Genomic DNA, 14,377 nt, shown 5'->3' with positions numbered 1-14,377 from the left:
AAAAAAAAAAAAAACATTGTTCGGTGAACTTATATCTTATTTGGTTCACTTGAAATCATGATTTCTTTTTTATTTTATTTTATTTTTCAGAAAAACATTAGTGAAAACAGAGAAAAATAATTAATAGGGAATATGCATTTTTTGTGTGTGTGTTATGCGCTGGCAGAGTGATTCATTGTTCATGATTTGTTTTGCCTACTAATTAAATCTTGCTTGGAGTGATCAATCACTGCAAGGAGAGGAAAGTGGACTGACTGGAACTTAAAGTGACACGTCGCAAGATATGAATAAGACAGCATCGATTATTTCATAGACTGTCATTGTTATGTAGGCTCCTGCGTTCAACAGATTAAAGAGCAGCGGTGTTGGGCTACTTCTCGGGCAAAGTTTTGTTGAAAAGACGTTTAAGCACTGCTAAAAAGTGAAAGACATAAAGCACGTCTAAAAAAAACCCAGACGTCTGTTGATGTTTAATAGTGTTTCAAATCTTACCACAGCTTAGAAGAAATAAACTAGCCTCGTTTATAACTTTTTAAAATTGTATTCAGGTCAGATAAAACTTTAAAAAGTCCAGTTCAAGGGAGCCACAGACTGTCCGAGCTGAAAGAACCATAGAATGACGTCAAATTTTACGTATAGGCTACATTTCTTTTCAGTTAAAAGTTGCATGCGATACACAAATTTACTTTGGAGGTCATTAAGTCTTAGCTAATAAAATTGAATGAACTTTAATCAAGCCTGCTACTTTCTATATAGGCTATAATGTTAATGATTTTTGATTTTTTTTTTAAATTAATTGCTTCGGTTTAGCAAAAAATAGCTTAACATTTAGATTAAGCCAGCTTAGCTAGCTATTCTCACTTTCTCTGTTGAGTCCAGGAGGGCAGAAGTGTTGTATAATCAGTAATATCCCATTTTAATCAAAGTAGACATTGATTAAAATGTCTACTTTGTTTGGGGAGACTTCTGAGCTGGAGCTAAAACTTATTTGTTTCCTGCTTCTAATAGCTTAGCAATGCCAAAACTAGCATGCTACCAAGCTTTAATTTAAAAAAAAAAAACAAACAAACAAACAACCCTCATTAGTTAATTGGAAATTAATTCTTATTTTTTTATTTATTGTTTATTAACATGGAGGACAAAGAAGAGTACTTTGTGACAGAATGAGATGATAGTCCTGATTCTGCAGCCAACAAGAACCCGGCTAATTCATAGTGTGGTATTGACTCCCGCTGTGATCCTGTGTGGTTTGTGAAAGGATACATTGATATTGACCAATCTGGGATTTACGATCTTAAATTAATATTTTTAAAAGTCTGGGGAAATGAAAAATAATGCTGCTTTAAACTGATTTCTTTTTTTCTTTTTTCTTTTTTTGTACGGCTACATCCCAATTTTTTAATCAAAATACAAATTGATTCATTTAAGGGATTTGAGTAAAATTATCTTAAAAACAAATTCGATTTTAAGCATTTTTCTTCAGTTTCTTCACTGTTGCATAAATTCGAAAAGTTTTGGGGGATTTTTTTTCAGTGCACAACAAAGTTTTTTTGTTGTTGTTTTTTAAAACAAAAAATAAATAAATAAATTCCACATGTTTTTTTCCTAGGCTGAATAAAGGCAATGAATTGTAACATACTTAAAAATACATCCTGCAACCGGAGGGAAGGCAGAGCAAATGAGTTTTGCGGATTATTTCAAAGTATTTCACGGCCTCCAACTTGTAGGCCTCTTCAGCACAACGACTATTAAAAGAACCGTTTAATCCTCGCATCTTATGACCGGAAGAAGTCATATATTATCCGAGGGAAAAAAAACACAGAGAGCGCATCCTGTTGGAATGTTTGGGAATCCTCCACCGCTCATAAAGCTCTATAAACTTCTCACGCCTGTAAGCGATCCGCACATTAGTGGCGCATTAGTTAAACCAACTCCGCGGGCATCACGCTAATTGCTCACTTTGTATGCAAATATTGGACACGTTGTTTGGACAAGAGCAGGCGGGAGAAGGAGGGGGGGAGCACTGAGGGGTGGACGAGGGTGGAGGGGCTGATGATGGGACAGGCTCTGTTGTCAGTTACCACCCAAGACGTGATTCAGCTCCAACAATCACCATTATCTGTTCCTCAGTTGGACGATACGGGACGAATCTGTAATGATGACGAGTGTTTCCTTGGCTCTTTGTTGAGTTTTTCTTCTCCCTCTCTCTCTCTCTCTCTCTCTCTCTCTCTCTCTCTCTCTCTCTCTCTCTTTCTTTTGTCAAAGTCCACACTCAGCCGTCATTGGTGACAGCACTCCAACCATTCAGGTAGTGAACGGAGGAGTGAGGCTTTATAAGCGAGCGGCGCATGGAGAGTGCGGTTTGTGTAAACACTGAGCTCGACGCGCGGATCGCCGTTTTTTGACACGTCGCAGCAAAGTGGGAGAGGTTTACTTTGAGGACTCGGTTCCTTTTAATAAAAAAAAAGAAGAAGAAGAAGAAGAGAGAGAGGGAAAGAAGGAAACAAACCTCGGATTGTCACTGAGTGCTACGCGATGACTGGTGCGCCGAGCAGGTTCAGTTTTTCCGTCAGGAGCATCCTGGACCTGCCTGAGCAGGATGCGGAGGCTGCGCCGCGGTCCTCCTCGGTTTACTCCTCCTGCTCCTCCAGCTCGCCCTACACCTCCTGGGTGGAGTGCGATCGGAGCCCCTGCATGTGTGAGTTGTTGGTTTATATACTTGCAAAAATGCATTTCCTAAAAGAGCAAAATATAAAGGATTGCGCCTATATGTATATATTTCTTCCTGTTTTCCGTCCAGCTTCGGATGAGGGCGGTTTCGAACCATCCCCCGACTCAACCAAACCGGACGACGCGTCCCTGGACTTGGAGCCGGTTGAGAGGATCAAGAAGAGCAAGAAGCGCCGCGTCCTGTTCTCCAAAGCCCAGACCTTGGAGCTGGAGAGGCGCTTCCGCCAGCAGCGCTACCTGTCCGGGCCGGAGAGGGAGCAGCTGGCCCGGCTCCTCAGCCTCACTCCGACCCAGGTGAAGATCTGGTTTCAGAACCACCGCTACAAGATGAAGAGAGGCCGGGCGGAAGGCGCGCTGCCGCCGGACGCGGACATTCCGCAGCCGCCGCTGCTGCGCAGGGTGGTCGTTCCGATTCTGGTCCGGGACGGGAAACCCTTCCACACCTGCTTCATTGAGGCGGACAAAGCCAGCTGCCTGACCTCTCCCGCGCATCCTCATCCTCAAGCCGTCCAATTACCTTTAGCCTTCCCTCCTCTCCAGCATCCCTCCCTCGCATCGCTTCCGTCCCGGTACCAGCAGCACTTTCCAGCCTCGGCGGCCTCCAGATTCGCCTGGAGGGACTTTTGGAGCGACTCGGCCCCCTTTGCCCCTCTCAAATGAAGATCCTCATATGAATGCACAAACTCATTTAGAATGGCATCAAATGTTGTCTAAATGTTTTCCACATTTCTGAGCTACTCAAACGTTTAGATTCACACTTTAGAGCGAAGAATGTTTTGCACAATTTTTTTTATGTTTTTGATTTTGTACAGCTGATTCTTGGTGCAGCTTGTAGGACGTTTTTTTAAAAGTGATAATTCATTTGTGTAATTTACTTTCCCGGTTTTTTTTTTTTTTTTATCTTTTAATTATTTGTGTGAATAACTTTAGTTTTCATTCCGGTAGATAGGGATGTGTATTGTAAGAAAATCAACCTTTAGTCTCAATTTTAAAAAAAGAAAATGTGCATTTTTTTTTCTTTGTCTTCCTGAAGACTTTCTGTAAAGTTTAAGCTGTTTATGCAAAACAATTATAAATAAAATCACTTATTTTGGATTAATACGTTTTTAGAGTAATGTGTTTATTTCACATGTGAACTCTAGCTGCACATTGGTTTGGGAAATTTTGTGTCATTTTAAAACATTTTACGATCTACTGACTGGATACATTTAGGGCAAATAGATGTCTATATGTTATAATATACATGCAAATATGTGTAATTATAACATATAAAATATATTACGGATACATTTACTTAACCGTAAATAAATAAGTTCTATTTATGTAGAACTTATTGAAGTTTCTACATAAATATGAAGGAAGTTTTGGAAGACAGTTTGTCTCTTTGGAACATTTTTCATTCTGTCCAGAATTGATTTGTATGCTAAAGGGAAGAGAATGCACGTCTCAAAAATACTCAACCTGTACTTGTTTAATCTACACATATGTGTATATGTGGATGTGTATATTGTCCAAACAGAATGATAAATTAAGAGTGATCTAAGAAGCTTTTATGATGTAAAAAAAAAGAAAAAAAGAAAACGAATAAACCTAATTATGCAGCCAAAAGCTGAGCAAACATCTCGTCTTAAAGAACTGGATCTGGTCAAGCCTGAGAATAACGGGCCTCTTTTATCACAGCACCACGTCTGGAACCAGGAGCTGCTTCTGCTTTGCTCAGTTAAGTTTTGTTATTCTGATGAAAGTGCATCAGCACTATTCCGGAAATGTTAGTACGTTTGGAGCAGTTGTGGCTTTCAAAGATGATGGCGTATATCGTACTATTTACTCCACATATCTATGTCACTTTTCCTTTTGTTTTTTTTTCTTTGTAAATGTGTCTGTTTACATGTAATTACTATTGTTTTTGTTTGTTTGTTGTTTGTTTCGTTTACATGTCCTGTCCTTGAGTGTTTCACAAATGGCACGGCAGGTCTGGATGCCCTACAGCGTTGAGTCGCATTTGTTCGGCGAAAGCTTGAATTTCCATCGTTTTGACTCCCACCTGGAGAACTCGTTGCATGAGGTCAGAAAAACGTGGCTGCATTTTGACGCTTTCGGACGACTCGGACTTTAGGCAAACTATGAAACAAGCAGAGCTGAGATGAAACGTTCTCAAGGAAGCGTGACCACTCTGATGGTCGGCCTGAAATAATGATAAATAATAATAATAATGATATTAAAATGACATGATTTTAAACCTCTGTGTTTAAAATCATGTCATTTCCTGGGGGGGCGTTCGCTTCCACGCCCCCTATAATGTTGTTTGCTCGTCCTGTGACCCCGCAGCTCATCGTCCCTGTCACCTGGCCCTTTGTCCCCATCGCTGGGGCCACCTTGCCTCACATATGGAGGGGACTGGTCGAACCCCTCTGCTCGCAGCATCTCCCCTTAAACGCTCCCTTTGTGCGGGTGTCTTCCCCTGAATGGACCATTGTACCTCCACCAAAGGGGACCGAGACAAAATCTTTAGTGTTTCAATTCTCGTGATGTTTAATCAGTCCCTGCGACAAATTTATGAGCTTTAACCGCACAATGGTGTTTTAGAGCATCTCTGGGGTTTAAGGGTGACAAAGACAGGCTTTTAGAGGTTGCCATTGGTTTTTTTAAGTTCGTCAGAAGAATTGTCTGAATGGGACGGGCTCGTATTGGTCTGCCCATCCTATAGTTTTTACTCGCTGGCCTGCCGCGGGGGCCCCGAGGAAAGTTAAGAGATGCACGTAAACTGGGCCACTGAGAGCGCTGGGCGAAGTGGTGCCACATAATTTGTTTATAAAATTTTGATTACTAACCGTCAGGGTTAGAGAAAAGATATATTTTTAGATTAGATTTTCAGGTTGAATACAGTTGAATCCTTTTTTTGTTGTTTGTTTAGGAGCTTAATTCTGCTATATCTCTTAATTATGATATTTTGTGCTTCCTTTTGCCGATTGGGCTGCTGGTGTTACCTGAACACCCGCATTTTAAGGTTTATGTCTTAATGTAGGTACAGATTCATTTTCAGAAACGCTAGGCTAAGCCTTAAAATGTTACCTTTAAAAGGTTGTTTAGATTTTAGTTTCCAGTTGGAAATAACGCTTCGGGGTAAGATCGGTGCAAACCCAGAGAAACTGACCTTCAAATTCAAACGTCTACGTGTGCAGCTCCCTTCACAGTCACCGACATGGACCGAAAGTTATTTAAAACGGTAAATAAATGTTTGATGTGAATTGTCTCACATGTTATTTTCTGCTATAGATTCAGGCGAGTGTAGCATGACTCAATCCCAAACAGACATCTGACTTAAATAAATGGCACATGCTCTCGTCTTTCCCTCTTTGAACAGTGGCAAAGAGAAGTTGGATTATGAGTTTGTTATGGTGGCTTCTAGTCTATGTTGTGTGTTTTATTGTTATAATCATTGTTAGCTAGTGTGGTTTTAAGAATACTGGACAGCACTTTGGTGCAGTTAATAGCTTTTTTCAAAGTGCTTTACAAAAATGAAAATGACATTGACGCTGATATTGTCTGTTTCCTGCTTCCAATAATTTCCCTCCTGTATTTTTGCTGTAACATTTCCCATTTCCATCAGTTTGTATGTTTATGTCTCCAACCAGCTGCATTACATTCTGCTAATCATACTCACCTGATCCAGGTGCCAGCAATCACTCTCCTCAGATTCTCCTCTCCCAGAATGTTTCTGATGTTTCCACGTGCGTCCTCTAGCTGAGTCTGTTCTGTTTCTTCAAATGAGCAATATTTGGTCATTATTTGGTGTCTGCGACAACTTCACCGTTTAAGACTAATTAAAGGGGTTTTCGTAAAAACAAGCTGATGGGCTTTTTTTACAATCGGAATATTCAATCGTAATATTTTGAATTTTAAAAGGATTTCTCACAACAAACAAACCATTATGGATCCACTAGTCATCGTCAAAGTGAAGAAGCCTTAGCCTGTATCCATAAATACATAAACAAAAACAAATGACCAGACCTTTCTTCTTTACTGGCCTAAACCACATCAATGCCTGCAGATGTGCTGCAGACACTTTCTTTCTGTCCTACTTCTGAAAACTCTGGTTCAGAAATGTGTTGTTTGCGGTGAGGAGGTGATGGGACCCATGTGTGTATGTGGGCTGGATTATGGATGAAGTTGTTAATTTAGTGAAAGTCCGAACTTTCATGATACGATTGGTTAAGAACCTTTCAAACGTGATTTCATTGTTGACTGTTTGTCACCAAACTCTCCGCTAGATGGCGGAATAACACTCACTATGAAACACTGTAGAACACTGAAAATCTGCTGCAGCTCAACATGGTGAAGAGACTTACTGATCCACAAGGTGGTGCGTTTCACCCAAAAATATATATATAGAAAAAAATCCCCGAGTTGCTCTAAAAAGTGTCCCTGCTGCAGAATCAGGCCCTCCAAATAATGACATAATCGTGACTGCGTGACGCATGAGCATTTGCTCAAAGGCTCTGAGGCAGGATGGTGAAAATGCTGACATGGAGGTTTTGAAAAAGATTTTTCGGCCACTCAAATCCACCGAAGAGGTTTAGTTCAATATGAAAATTAATTTTTTTTTTCTTAAAACCGCCCTTTGTGTTTCTATAAAGTGGAACAAATATTGTCTATTGAAAATAAAGACAACATTTCAATAAAGATAATAGAGATAGTTTTACAATTTTGGCCATAAAACTCTAATTTTGATTAAATATCATATGCTTAAAACTATCCACCTGTTCAATATTTACATTAGAGACACAATAGCTACATTTTAAAGTGTTCAACGTGAATCTTGACCCTACAACAATTTAAAAGAATGTATTGATCTTAAATAATAAATAATAGTAACAATAAAGGACCACTTCTTGTTCATTTCAACTCCTGACGTTTAGTTTCTCTCTCCTGGGGGGAGTTAATATCATGTACCAATCAGCTGAGCAACTACAGCGTGTGGCCTCAATAACAAAGGCTCCGTAGGCTCACATCCGCCACTTTCTTAGTGTTCTCATTATTTCCAGAAATTAGCGGGAACATTTGGACTAATTGCCGCTAATTGGCCGTAATGAGCGCGTGGTAGAGCGGGGGAAGAGAGGGGGGTGAAAGGTACTGATTTAGATGATTAAGAATGTCTTGCAGAAGACTTTAATTAAGGAATGCATATGCAAGCTTTAGCGTGGATGTATGAAGATGCTGTAATTTCATTTGCTCGCTGTTATTGTGGCCTGCGGGTTAGGCAGTTAGTTGTTGCGATGCAAAACAATATGTGCAGCCATGAGCTTTGTAACTACACGATAGTGTTGCTTCATTACAGATGCGCATGGGATTTGGCTGTTTATATTGGAGCAACATGACAGGAATAAGCATGCAGTTGGAAGACATGCAGCGCAATGCGCATCAAACTAAAATGTCACTGCAGGCGGCACACTCACTGATTCTGACTCTGCGTACAGTTTTAGAGCTGCGTGTTGTTCGCTTCTTTTTGTGAGATGAAATTTTTAATAACAAAAAATAAAAAATAAAAAAGATGCAAAGACTGGTCATTACTTAGGAGTTAACCGGTGTCTGCAGAGAGAGGCTGCCAGCAGAAGACGCTGTGCTCCTGTCTGAGGTGGATGGAGCAGCAGACTCTGGGGGAAGCTGGGAAAAGTTATGATGCTGCTGCTGGGATTGACTTCTGGATAAAAGGCTTCACAAAATCCAAATATTCCAAATTTTTTTCTCTTATTTTTTTTCGTTTGTTTGCTTTATTACATGTCGTTTTTAAAAAAATCTTTAACAATTGAATTTTAGAGCTATAAACCGTCATACTGTATGTAGCTCAACAATAAAAATGTAGGATTCAGGAGCAGAACATGATGGATAATAAAATGCTAAATTAATGGGGCAAAAATAGCGCCTGATGAAAGTGCGCAAACAACTAGACTTTACAGTGAATTTACAGTTCTATGTTTTTAAACTTAGCTTCCAGCATTCTTATAAGATTGATCAGAAAATAGTGCAAGTGTAACAGTAAAAATACAAACATATATGGCAAATTCCAATAATCAAAATGTAAAAAAATAAGCCAAATAAATATCTTTAAAATTTTCAATTGTGTATCAGGGTGGTTGTCCCGATTTAAAATCAAACAAATATCAACTACAACAAAAAGTACATAGTAAAATAATACCACATTTAAAAAAAAAAATCTATTCTAAAAGGTAAAGCACAGGTTAGCTCACGTACCGTTCTTTACGGACTGCATCGCGCTGAATGAGCTCGCCTTACTAGCTAATTCATAGCTTCGTCACCACGCTAGCTACAAAAGGATACAAGATTAAATTATTGTTCAAACAAATAAAACTTACTGACAGCAACTTGTGCAATGGTGTTTAGCTGCGCTCCAAAAGTCATTTTTGTAGTGTAAGAAGAAGTTATCTTTTAGCAGGTTTGACATTAGCATTGTTGCTAAATAAGCAAAAACTGGAAACAAACATTAGCCTTTTGCTCCAACAAAAGCAATAGGACATTTCTTGACTTCTAATGTTTATTTACTACAGTCCAAAATGCAATTTAATAGTGTAGGAAGCAGAGCTTGTTGAAGTTTCTTTACTTTCTTTACTTTACTTCTCACTCCATAGCTTTCTTAGCAAGTCTTAACAGTAATTAATCTTTATTGAGTAAGCTCTTTTATGTAAAATCTACAGTATATAAACATAACTATTTTGTGCTGGACACTGCAAAAAAAAAAAAAGAAAAAAAAAGAATAACAATAACAGCTAATAAAACCTCTTCAGTTTTCCAAACATCTCCAGTTAAATTCTAATTAAGATGTTCTGGCAGAATTTGCCACCAAAATAAAGATTATTAGCCATTAATGAAGTTTAAAGCAATTAGCCAGACTTTTCAGTGAGCTTATTTCTATTTGCTTTGGATGTAGTTTGTCATCAACAGAGCGAAACGTGATTATCCGTTTTCAGTTTATTTTGTTAAAAATCATTATTTAGTCAATGAAACGTCTCCTTTAGAAAGTCTTTCTCCAGCCTCTTGATGACATCACAGAAGGTATAGTTCTTTTGAGTATACAAGTATTTGTATTTTTCAAATGTAACTTAAATGCTATAGCATGTCGGAAACTGACAAGTTATTCGTCCATCACATTGTTTACTAATACAAACTGACAATTCAGTTTTTGTGAGGTCAACCCAAACACAGGTTTTGTTTGTTTGTTTGCTTGTTTACCATGTGTGATTTTAAAACTTTGAATTTAGTGAAAACCATATAAAAAATTGTCTGTCTACATTTAGTAGTGAAAAATAAAAATACACAAGGGTATGGTACCTTTAAGCTAAAATGATACCTTCCTTCTTTCTTTCTTTTTTTTTTTTTTTTTTTTTTTTTTACTTATTGATGTCCTCCAAACTTCCTTTCAAAAACACTATTGAAAATAACACATAAAATAATGAAGATGTCTTTTTCATGGGGTGCCATTTTTAAATCTCTTCCAAGATATAACTGATGCAATATTCCACCACACAAGTTAAATCCTGTAAATGTTTAAAAAATAAATTAATAAATAAAAATACACACACATCTTACAACTACAAAACAACAACAACAACAACAACAACAACAACAACAACAACAACAATAATAATAATAATAATAATAATAATAATAATAATAATAATAATAATAATAATAATAATAATAATAATAATAATAATAATAATAATGATAATAATAATAATAATAATAACTTTCAGATAACATCCGGAAAAAGCCCAGATCCTTTTCGATGACTCTGTAAAAAAACAAAAACAAAAACAATTTAAGGTGATTGGGTTAAACTGTAATCGCTCCTTGAGCATTAAGGCAAGATGCAACTGAGGGTTACCTGGACTTGTGCTGCAGGGAAAGTAGCTACTTGAACACCGTTAACTTCACAGAAGAGCCTCTCCTTCCGCCAGACTAGATTTTTCTCCCCTCTCTTTTTACGAGGATGTTCATCTGAATTTAGGTAACACGCTGTTTTCGTCCAATGACATGAAACGTGGGGAGGAAAAAAGGGGGAAAAAAAGAAAAAAAAACTAGGGGGGTTAATCATTTACGCAGCCACTTAACGCGCGGATGTGTATTTATTTACTTATCAGTATCTGGCGTTTTTTTTTTTCTCTCCCCTCCCCGCAAGTGCACTTTTGCATGTCTGAGTACGATAAGGCATAACACAAACAATCCTGCAATCACTGGAGGCCTCTCATGGCCATTAAAAGTCAGTAGTTCAACCGAGGAGTGGTTCTCCAACTCTCAAGTCCATATAGGCCTCCTTCCTTCAAGAGGCCCTCGTAAACATCACTACAGTTAATAAAGTGCATTGTGGTCAGGAAGCAGACAGCGGCGAGTCGCTTACTCCGCCATGCAGAAGCCGCGCGCCCGGACACCGCCCCGCGGCAGCAGCGGCGGCAGCAGCGCCGGGGATGAGCGTTTATCATCATGTGCGGCGGCGCTTATGTTATTGTTAGTGGGAGGGGAGCACATGTCTTCTAAGTGAAATTACGCTCGGAGGCAGTTTTTTTTTTTTTTTTTTTTTTTTTTTTTTTTTTTTTGTATTGTTGCGGATGCCCCGCCTCTGATGGTAGCCTTAAACCTGGCACCCGGCTAAAACAAACCAAAGCCAGCACCGAGCTCCCCACTCGATCCAATTAAAGGCGCGACTTGAGGCGCTCTCCTACGTGTTCATCTACCAGGATCGACGTTGAGACAACAGGAACCAGAGGGGCTTTGGCCAAAAAAAAAAAAAAAAAAAAGAGGAGAGAAGAGAAGGGGGAGAGAGAAGAGAAGGAGAGATTGCCTTGCCTTCTAATTTCTCCCTCTCCAAGCCACAGAACAATGTCGATGAGCCCTAAGCATACGACTCCTTTTTCTGTTTCCGATATCTTGAGTCCCCTTGAGGAGAGCTATAAGAAAGTAAGTATGGAGAATAACAACTTGGGGGCACCTCTCGCTTCTTACCGGCAGCCGCAGGTCTCTCAGGCGGCGATGCAGCAGCACCACATGGGCCACAACGGGACTGTGTCAGCGGCTTACCACATGACTGCGGCGGGTGTCTCCCAGCTGTCACACACCGCCATGGGGGGCTACTGCAACGGCAACCTGGGCAACATGGGCGAGCTGCCGGCGTACCAGGACGGGATGAGAGGCAGCGCCACGGCCACCGGCTGGTACGGAGCCAACCCGGACCCGCGCTTCTCCACCAGTGAGTATCCAGATCCCGACCTCAGCGAGGCTCTCTGCGTGTTTCAAACGTCATTTTTCACTCTCTGGTTTATTCTGTGCGGCGAATCAGATATAGTCTAAACATCTAATCCTCAGCCAGACAGTTAAGATTGTTTATTTTCTTTCCCTTCCCAAGTTCATTGCATTCATCTGTAAAATTTTTTACCTCCCCACTTGAGCGCGGCTTCTGGAGCACATAAAAGATTTCCACTCGGGCTTTAAAAATACACGAACGAATTGTTGTCGCGCTGCAGTTTGGCGGAACGAAACTAAACCTATGGCCGTAGCAAATGTCATGAAACGTGAAAACCCTGTAAACAATTATTTAAAAAAGATATTTATTTATCGTGTTAAGGAAATATGACTAAAGTGCAACATTAAAATGGATCGTGGATGGCCGCACTATTGTTCAGCGTCCTGGTGGCCAACAGGGGGTGAAAGCTGTTATTTCGATTTATTTCTATTTTATCTAAAATGAACCTGATCGCTTTTATTCACTAAAAGAAATATCATCGGGTAAAACTAATTGTTTACAGATTTGATCGCGGGAATTTGTGTGAAACATCTTAACTTACGAATTAAACGCAATTACAACTTTACGTTAATATCTTTTCTTTCTTTTGTTATTTTATTTTACTCGTTCAAATTAAACTGTGTTTAATTCAAGTTCAAAAATAAAAAACAGAAAATCTTCTCTTTTTGTCAGTCTCTCGCTTCATGGGCTCCTCGTCGGGCATGAACATGGGCAGCATGGGCAGCCTCAGCTCCTTGGCAGACGTGGGCAAAGGCATGGGCTCCCTGTCCAGCGCCCCGAGGAGAAAACGGCGGGTGCTTTTCTCCCAGGCGCAGGTCTACGAGCTGGAGCGCCGCTTCAAGCAGCAGAAGTACCTGTCGGCGCCGGAGAGGGAGCACCTGGCGAGCATGATCCACCTCACGCCGACCCAGGTGAAGATCTGGTTCCAAAACCACCGCTACAAGATGAAGAGGCAGGCCAAAGACAAAGTGTCCCAGCAGCAGATGCAGCAGGAAAGCGGCTCCTGCCAGCAGCAACAGCAGCAGCAGCAGCAACAGCAGCAGCAGCAGCAGCAGCAATCCCCGCGGAGGGTGGCCGTGCCGGTGTTGGTGAAAGACGGCAAGCCGTGTCAAGGCAGCGGCCACACGCCCACGTCCTCGGCGCAAACGCACCACCAACAGGGAGGCAACGTCATGATCATGTCCAACAACGCGTCCGGGCTCGGGCAGCACCAGAGCCAGCAGGTGGGCAGCACGGGTCACTCCCCGGACTTGGCGCAGCACTCCTCCAGCCCGCCGTCTCTGCAGAGCCAGGTGGCCGGCCTCTCCCACCTGAACTCCCCCGGAGCGGAGTACGGCTCGGCCTTACAGTGCTCGGCCCTGTTGTACGGCAGGACGTGGTGACGAGACGCAGCGGCTGTGGTTCGAATTCCCTCCGCCGTGAAAAAGAGAGGCAGGTCGCAGCACACATGCACGCATTTGAACACACAAAAAAAGAGAAGAAGACGAAGAAGAAGATGAAAGAAAAACCCTCGGTGCATCTTTTTATTCTACAAGGAAACTCATGTGGAAGAAACTTTTCCCATGTGGATGTGAACGTCCTGGGATTTATTTATGTAAATTATATAAAGAGACAAAAGAAGATCGTTGCGGTAGACTGATAGTTGGGGGACACCTGACCCTGAGCAGGGACGCGCGCACACACACACACACACACACACACACACACACACACACACACACACACACCCACACGCACACACACACACACACACACGCACACACGACTGGACTGCAGTGAAACCCAATACGCCTCTGCTTTCTAATAGAATTTAATGTGAGCCGTAGGTCTAGCGTGTACATTTCTGTAAAAGGTTTGAATTCTAGCTCTTTGTTGTACAAACTTTTTTGACGCTATTGCTGGTTTGTTGTGGTTTCCCCCGGTATTTGTACGTTTTATTTCTTTGTAACTTATATAGATATTTGACTTACTACAAAAAACAGTCCTATTAATAAATTATGGAAACGAGACAGCTAAGCTATTCTTTTTGTGAAATATGTTCGCACGACGCGTTGTTGCATTATGAGAGTAATTAGGTTGAAGAAGAAAAAAAAACATAGTAGAATATTATTATCATTATTGGTTTTGTCGCAGTATTAAGAACGTCTTTTCTTCTTTTTTTTTTAAAATTCATTTCCCAAAACAAATCGGAACAAAGTGATGAAAATCGAGTTGGATTTTTCTTCTCTTTTTTGTGACGTACTTTTTCTTTCTTTCGCTCTCTTTTTTATTTTATTTTTTATGAATCATTGGGTTGCGCGCGTGCACCGCAGAACAAGCGCCTTTGTAATA

The 14,377-nt window shown here is 40.5% G+C and overlaps 2 protein-coding genes across 2 annotated transcripts; both read left to right on the top strand.

Moving 5' to 3' along the window:
• Window positions 1-2,319: 2,319 nt before the first annotated feature.
• Window positions 2,320-3,604, top strand: nkx2.9 (NK2 transcription factor related, locus 9 (Drosophila)). Its single transcript, XM_044143144.1, has 2 exons — window positions 2,320-2,698; window positions 2,801-3,604. The coding sequence occupies exons 1-2, from the start codon at window positions 2,536-2,538 to the stop codon at window positions 3,388-3,390; spliced, it is 753 nt and encodes a 250-aa protein (XP_043999079.1). The 5' UTR covers window positions 2,320-2,535; the 3' UTR covers window positions 3,391-3,604.
• Window positions 3,605-11,367: 7,763 nt separating this feature from the next.
• Window positions 11,368-14,057, top strand: nkx2.1 (NK2 homeobox 1). The gene is made up of 2 exons (XM_044142504.1): window positions 11,368-11,992; window positions 12,719-14,057. Exons 1-2 carry the CDS (start codon window positions 11,626-11,628, stop codon window positions 13,426-13,428), a joined length of 1,077 nt encoding a protein of 358 aa, XP_043998439.1. The 5' UTR covers window positions 11,368-11,625; the 3' UTR covers window positions 13,429-14,057.
• Window positions 14,058-14,377: the final 320 nt, after the last annotated feature.

This window comes from Gambusia affinis, linkage group LG16, assembly GCF_019740435.1.
Source record: "Gambusia affinis linkage group LG16, SWU_Gaff_1.0, whole genome shotgun sequence".
In the NCBI taxonomy this organism is placed as follows: Eukaryota; Metazoa; Chordata; class Actinopteri; order Cyprinodontiformes; family Poeciliidae; genus Gambusia; species Gambusia affinis.
The sequence above is the reverse complement of the archived record's forward strand: the minus strand, read 5'-3'. Positions and strand labels throughout refer to the sequence as shown.

What these genes read in the sequence shown, in the direction of transcription:
- nkx2.9 (XM_044143144.1), top strand. Translation starts at nt 2,536, where the DNA reads ATGACTGGTGCGCCGAGCAGGTTCAGTTTTTCCGTCAGGAGCATCCTG. An exon ending in CGATCGGAGCCCCTGCATGT is followed by an intron (nt 2,699 to 2,800) that starts GTGAGTTGTTGG and finishes TTTTCCGTCCAG; the next exon opens with CTTCGGATGAGGGCGGTTTC.
- nkx2.1 (XM_044142504.1), top strand. Translation starts at nt 11,626, where the DNA reads ATGTCGATGAGCCCTAAGCATACGACTCCTTTTTCTGTTTCCGATATC. An exon ending in GGACCCGCGCTTCTCCACCA is followed by an intron (nt 11,993 to 12,718) that starts GTGAGTATCCAG and finishes TCTTTTTGTCAG; the next exon opens with TCTCTCGCTTCATGGGCTCC.